We start from the raw sequence: 7,043 nt of genomic DNA, 5'->3' as shown, positions 1-7,043 counted from the left end.
TACAACTAATGGTACAATGTAAAATTTAATTCGATCAAATAAACATATATTTTTTTTTACCTGGAACCTGAAATAAATCTATCGTCTAGGTACGTGATTCAAAGTAACGAACTACGGTGATCTTTTTACTATTTTATTGTAATTATTATTTACATAGTTATAAAAATCGTATTTTTTTTTGACATTATTTTGTGATTAAATAAACGGACTTATGTAAGATCTGGAAAATTAAGTATAATTATGGATGATCAATGCGAAGTTGATTTTAGATTTCGATGCTAATTGGATTTTCTTTCATGCTTATTTTAATGCAAAATAAACTAAACATCATGTAATGTATTATACACGTATTTTTGATATTGCCTATAAGTCTAGCTTTTAGGTCATCTAGTAAACATTTTTGACGGAAAAATAAAATCAAAGAGCAAGGCTATAGGCGACTTTAGCTGATGGTAAGATATCGGCATCACTACGACAGACATAGTGTCAACTCTAATTACTAGTATAAATATTACTATAAATCCGGTTTCTGCGGGTTGTGAGAAAGTGGTTCAGCACCGGTAAAGTTAGGCCATTCATTTTGCGTAGCCGACTCTATTAATAAGAACAAAAATTTATTATTTAGTATAATTTCGATATAACCGCGAGCTTCTAAATGTGATCCTCAGATCGGATAAAAATTTAACGGTATAAAACATGCGTAAGCTGGTCGGTATTACAAATAACGACTCTAGGATCGCCATAGCCCCCTATCACGTCATGTCCATTGATCAATGGACTTTACGCTTCCGTCTAACATTTCGAGGATTAAGCCATGAGCTCAATTTATGTTATGATTTAGATTAAAACTGCTGGGCGCAAGCGGCGAGGCACCATTGCTGGGCGGCTGGCGCAGCTCGTCGCATACGCCGCACGCGCCCGCCACGCCTGCGCCACACCACTCCCACAACCATCTTGCGCACAACGCACCGCCTCACTGCAACGGCACCGACACGTATGAACATATTCTTAGCCGTGCTGTGTAACGTGGCATACACAATTGGCAATTTAGCACCATAAAAATTACTATGTTGTAAAGTGATTTAAAAATAAAACAAATTTCGATAAGTTCTGAAAATCCTGGTGATTAAATATTAATTGCTTTATTGACCGATTTTGAAATTAGTACTGGAATCGCGTTGAAGCGATTGACACTTGTTTTTGTTCACTGAGCAGCACACATTTTCTACGTAGATATTCAAAGCTTACTAGGCTAGGTCTAGGCTTACTTGTTACCGTAATTTTTCAATACAATTTTGATTAAAATAACAATGTTGAGAAGCTTCAGCGTTTGCTTAACCTGCTTTAGCTGTATGTTGCTTTTGACGTGCAACCGATTTTGTGCTGTGCAAATATTTAAAATATTTCTTTCTCTGCACTCCCACTTTTATATGCAATGTTGAATGGTAATAATTTATCTTATACTTTTTCTAGCCTTTCTATTGAAAAAAAAGCTTTGTGTTTACAAGTGTCCACTACTTATTTATTTTTATCTGCACTCAAGCCTCAAGTCCATTTTAAGTAAATGAATAAACAGTGTGCACGTTACTGAAGACCGTAGATAATAAGGCAACAGTCGTCGAACATGAACGATTAATTAGCGATAAGTAGGCGTGTTTAAGGGACCTTGAAGGTGGATAACGAGCCCGTTGTGTAAATAATTAAACAAATATTTCACCCGCGAACTCCCCGGCGACGATATCCAATTATTTCTACACAACGTGCCGAAGTTGACCCGAATTATTTGTTAATATTTTAACATAATTTCATTAAATTTACCCACGTCGGCCGGCCTGTCTTTGTTTATTATGGCGTATAGTCTTTACTTTGTAATATTGGCGTGAGGTTTATTGATTTTTTTTATATTTTAGTGTACATATAATATGTACGTTTTAAGCCTTTTGCAATTGTTTTCTCATAATTCCTATCTAACGAGTAGATAAAAGAGAAACATATTGTTTTTATAAATAATAATGCGTTTTTTTAAATATCCTACATTTAGAGTAACCTTTCAGTTACAATTGAAACATAATCACTTTTTATCACATCAATCGTGTTCCTTTTTATTGAAGTGTATCCAAACCACAAAACAGAATGAATTAATAGTTATACTCAAATCTAAACGCTCGTAAAACCATGATACCGCTACGATATAAACCACACACCGGGCGGCCAATTGTCAACACTCAATAGTGCGTTCAAGATAATGAATCTGGTATTACCGAGGCCGCAATCCTGGGATAGACGCCTTCACTTGAATATCGTGAGTATCCGGCCGGGGTGGGGGCCCTAATTGGATACACATCCCCTCGATACCCGTGCGGCCCTCAGGTGGTAAACGTGATATTCAATTATTCCCTGTCGGAATTAGATGTACATATACATGTGTACATACAGCCGAATCACGGCGAACTCAGTCAATCGGAGTTAACTCCAAACAATCAACTAATGCAAACACCGATGCTTACATTTATCTAGTTATAGCAGCCGATACAGTGTACACACGGTGTAAACCGCATTGTTCCGATAGCGGCGAAAGAGTACCGCGAGAACAAAATATGTGCCGTAATATATTCCATTTCGCCTATCTTATCAGGTGGATGGGGGCTTGATTCATCTTTCTGCCGTAAATCAGAATGCCAGGAGGGGAAAGGAGCGGTGACAAATGTAGTTTTTAGACTTTATGAATATGTATGTGTCGTATAAATGTATTAAATCTGTTATTATTTCATGTCATACCTAAAAAAGTATAAGTAAAAGTAAGCCAGATTGAATTAGAAAGAGACAATCGGTAATTTAAGAAAAAAAATATCACATGTAATCATAATTCCAACTTATCCTGATCGAATTCGAAGGTAGATGAAACTATAATTGTATTACTTCCATTAGTAATATCTAAATAGTGATAATAATGAATTGGTGCAGTCAATCCCCAAGTCTTTGTAGTAGTTTAGTTACTATATAATAGTAATTGTTGAGTGTACGTTTCGGGGCTTGTTAAGTAAATGAATCAGACATCGATAGCGTGCGCATTGAATTGGTAACCTTTATCAAGTTTACCACCTCTATAAATATATTTGAACTAATACTTACATCGAACGAAGATCGACATGAGTTGTGTTTAATTAATTATACTAAAACAGAGAATTCGGCTTTAGGAATGAACGAATCGAACGAATGAGCGGTGAATAGAATGGAAGTCAATTGTTGGCTTTGAGTCTTTACAAAGTTATATTGAATGTTATTAGCTATCTTTAATCTGCATATTTTGTATGGTAAAATATATAATGACAATGTTCATCCTGTCGTTCCCTCAATGCTGAGAATCGTGACCGCAGTAGGCTGAGTCTATAAAATCTATAAGCGGCCTCCATCTGGTTCTAACATCGGCGGCGTGAATTGCATCGTGCAGCTTGAGTTGCAAAGGTTTAATGATTTGTTCACTCCATTTAGCCGGTGGTCTCCCACGAGGGCGTTTACCCTCTACCTCTCCTATCAATATTATTTTTAGAGGCTGTCGGTTTTGCGAGCTATGTGTCCAAAGAAAGAGAGAGTGCGTTTTCTGCACGGTGTCGAGAGCCGAGTGTGTATACGAAGTTCTTCCAGTATTGATTCATTGATTTCATTAATGACAATGTAATGCTTATGAATTATGATGAAGCTCAGTTTGGACGTATCCTAGATAATGACATGGGCTAATTTTTTTTTAATGTAAACAACCCAAACTGTTACCCAACTTGGGAGGGGAATCCAAAAATTAGAATCTCCCTATCGTTGACGATAACTCTGAAACGTTATTATTAGACTCAAGAGAAGAATCGTTACGATTCTATTTTCGTGATACTTAAATTCAATTGAGTTTCAAAAAAGTAGATAATATGATTAATACCTATACATAGAAAAACTTTATATTTACAACATGCCGAAATGTTGTATTAACGTATGTAAAAAGACGCTATAGCTAAGCTGAGAAGCAACAAAAAATATATATTTTGGTGTTCCAAATTTTGATTAGGTTTATTTAAGAGCATGATGCATGCATATTCGCTTGTATCCGGGATCAGTACAGCCGCGTTGTGTGGCGCAGACAGGACATCCGTTCCTGAGATGCGTGCGTCCCACGTGTCCGCAGCGGTCGCAGCGCCCCGGCGCGGACGCCCACCGCGACCGCTCCTCGAACTGCGCAGGATCGAGAACCCACGACAACAGTCTGACAACGTTATCGTTTATTACAAATAGCCATTTATATTAAAGAGCTACACAATATAAAGAGTTGTTTAGATTTAATTAAAGCAATTGCTTTTACTCTACATTGCAAACACTCTAATGGATTTTACCGAAGTTGAGCATTTATTTGTATTGTTCGAAAATACTTAAATATTCTTCAAATACAGTACAGTTGCCAAAATGTATTATTATGTTTTGCACTATCATAAATAACAAAAATACTGCCAATTAAATAGTTAGTAGACCAGTTATATTCCAATCTATTTTTGTCTGTCATGTAAAGTCCTTAATTTATTTATTCTGTGTGTGAATCCTAGGAATATTTTGATTAAAAAGGGGAATACAAGGGAGTACTGAAAACTAAAGTCAGTATTTCAATCACGTTTCGCGATTCGTAAACGGTACGGAAAATTAATATCAAGCACTATACAATATCTATAAAAGGAATAATGCTTATTTCCGAGAGATGGTATAATGCTACAGACGTGGCTCAATGAAAAAGTAATTTGAAACAAATAATGGCGGGATTGAAACCGACAGCAATCGCAGGAAGTCTTCAGTTATTGCAGTGTATTAGCGGAAAGTGCAAACAGATAATGCGTTCTTTTGATGTAACTGGCTTTAGTTGGCGTCACATTAATTATGCAATTGTAACTTTATCATTGTTTCTTGTCTGATTAATTTTATTTATTATTTACCTATTGTTTTATACCCATTCATAGTATATATATTTAGATAAAAACTTACTCTACGCCGTCTGTTTGGAAGGCCGTTTACGGCAGAGAGGATCGGATAAGAAATTATAGTGTTTTTAAATCTAGGAGCGATTCGAGCGATCGATTTAGTAGCAGATTATTCCCGAGGTATCTTGCCTTTATATTTAGTAGTGATCAGGGATATAATTTTGGATATTTTCATTAATAATCTCTTTTTTATTTAAATAAAATCTATAAGTACTCAGTTAAAGAAGTTTTTAGATAATATGTGTAATATATTGGAGATACCGACGTTCTACTATAAAATTTTTGATATCATTAGTGATTGTAACATCATCTATTGGAAGTGGTAGGGGGTCAAATAAAACAATAGCAAATTTTAAATCTTCTTAAAAATATTGTATCTTAAAGTAAATTACTTGTGAAATTACTTACTACATTTAGAAAACTAAAAGAATCTTAAGAGTTTCGCAAGAGCCTTTGGGTTTACTGCAAAATTATTAAAGGAAATAAACGGAGCTATAACGTGCGATGCAGCAGGTTAACGTTGAGTGCATCCTTTATTAGATTTGCGCACAACATTCAGCACTTAAGCTGCCGTGAGGATAACTAGGCGGACGCTAGGAGTTTCTGCCGCCGGCGTTACCCCCACTTTATTTTCACTCGGATCTCTTAATTTCACATTCGATGCTATTAACTATTTCTGTCTGTCTTTATTTAGTTTTGAATGGAATGAAATTTATTTTAAAAGATGCTTCTGCGGGGTGTTATTTTTTCTATTGTTTGCAATACTGTTTTTCAATATACATATGTTTCAAATTCATTGATGTTTGTAGCGCAGCATTGATGTTTGTACAGAAACATCTGTAAGTGTATAAATATGTCATTAACTCGATTATTTAACTAAGTATTTAGAAATAAAAAAAAAACACTCTAAAATAGATATCTTATTAAAAGTATTTTACTAAATATATGTATATCTAGTTTGTGCCTGTTCCATCAATACATAATATCACGCCTAAGGGGTAGGCAGAGATTATGGATGACTATTGTCACTGTTATGGATCAGAAGTATGGACTTCTTCCGATTTCTGCACTTTTATCAATCTTCTCACGCATTTCCATTTCAGTTCAGGGTAGTTTGAAACTGGCACAGACCAAGAATTTCAGATATCTGACATACGCGTCCCGGCTCATTTATCACTTTATGTAGTTATTATCTTTGTCAGTCTCCTATCACCGCCCATGTTCTTTTATTGTTGATTACTTTCGCCTCATTTCGATAAAAAATGTACGTAGAAACTGTAATCAGAAACAATTTATAACATACGTGTTATTTGCAGCGGTAGCAGAGGAGGTCTCCGCCGGAGATCGACGTACACGAGCGGGCGGTTGCGGTCAGGGCCGCACTGGTCGTTTGTGTTCGACCCCGCCGGCCGCCTGTGCTACTACTGGTCCATGGTCGTCTCACTCGCCTTCCTTTATAATCTTTGGGTTATAGTCTACAGATTCGCTTTCCAGGAGATCAACGGTGAGCCACCCTTCTTTCGCAGCTAATATGTAAACGTACAGTTAATTCGTGTTATTCCGTTCCCCTCTTTTTTAAACTCGAATAAACTCGAAAGGAGGCGCTTAAGTGGATAAAAATTCAATTTTGACTTAAGGGTTTATGCAAAAGACGACTCCATTTAGATAGAAGCTAAGATTAGCGGCAACGATCTGGGTTGCACCGACTTAGCGCACTCCACGCATAGTTTCCGCCAACTTGCCCCGGGGAGAATTAACTTACTTACGTACCTAAATAGCTTTTCTGAATTAAATGTCTCGAACCGAAGACATTGTAATAACGTCTCCCGTGAAAAGTAACCTTTCGTCGTTTCCCGGTTGCGTTTCCTATTGTTCCATTGGCTGGCTGGAGCTGCGATAAGTTTCAACGACGTTTAATCGTATTTTCAAGTTCCGTTTGAAAATATTGTTGCGCATTGAAACCACTCTGCTGCAAGGTTCAGTCTAAAGTAAATGGGCAAGGAAGTAAAACTATTCACTAGTTACTCACTGTTT

General features: G+C 36.4%; 1 protein-coding gene across 1 annotated transcript in view; it reads left to right on the top strand.

Moving 5' to 3' along the window:
• Positions 1-841: 841 nt before the first annotated feature.
• Positions 842-7,043, top strand: part of LOC115449202 (cyclic nucleotide-gated cation channel alpha-3) — a 49,353-nt gene continuing 43,151 nt past the window's right edge. Inside the window, exons 1-2 of the mRNA XM_030176933.2 lie at positions 842-994; positions 6,326-6,513. Of these exons, the coding sequence (XP_030032793.1) occupies positions 6,441-6,513 (73 nt within the window). The 5' untranslated portion in view covers positions 842-994; positions 6,326-6,440. The remainder of the gene's footprint in view (positions 995-6,325; positions 6,514-7,043) is intronic.

This window comes from Manduca sexta, chromosome 28 (genome assembly GCF_014839805.1).
Source record: "Manduca sexta isolate Smith_Timp_Sample1 chromosome 28, JHU_Msex_v1.0, whole genome shotgun sequence".
In the NCBI taxonomy this organism is placed as follows: Eukaryota; Metazoa; Arthropoda; class Insecta; order Lepidoptera; family Sphingidae; genus Manduca; species Manduca sexta.
Note: the sequence above shows the minus strand (reverse complement) of the source record. Positions and strands in the feature narration are given on the sequence as shown.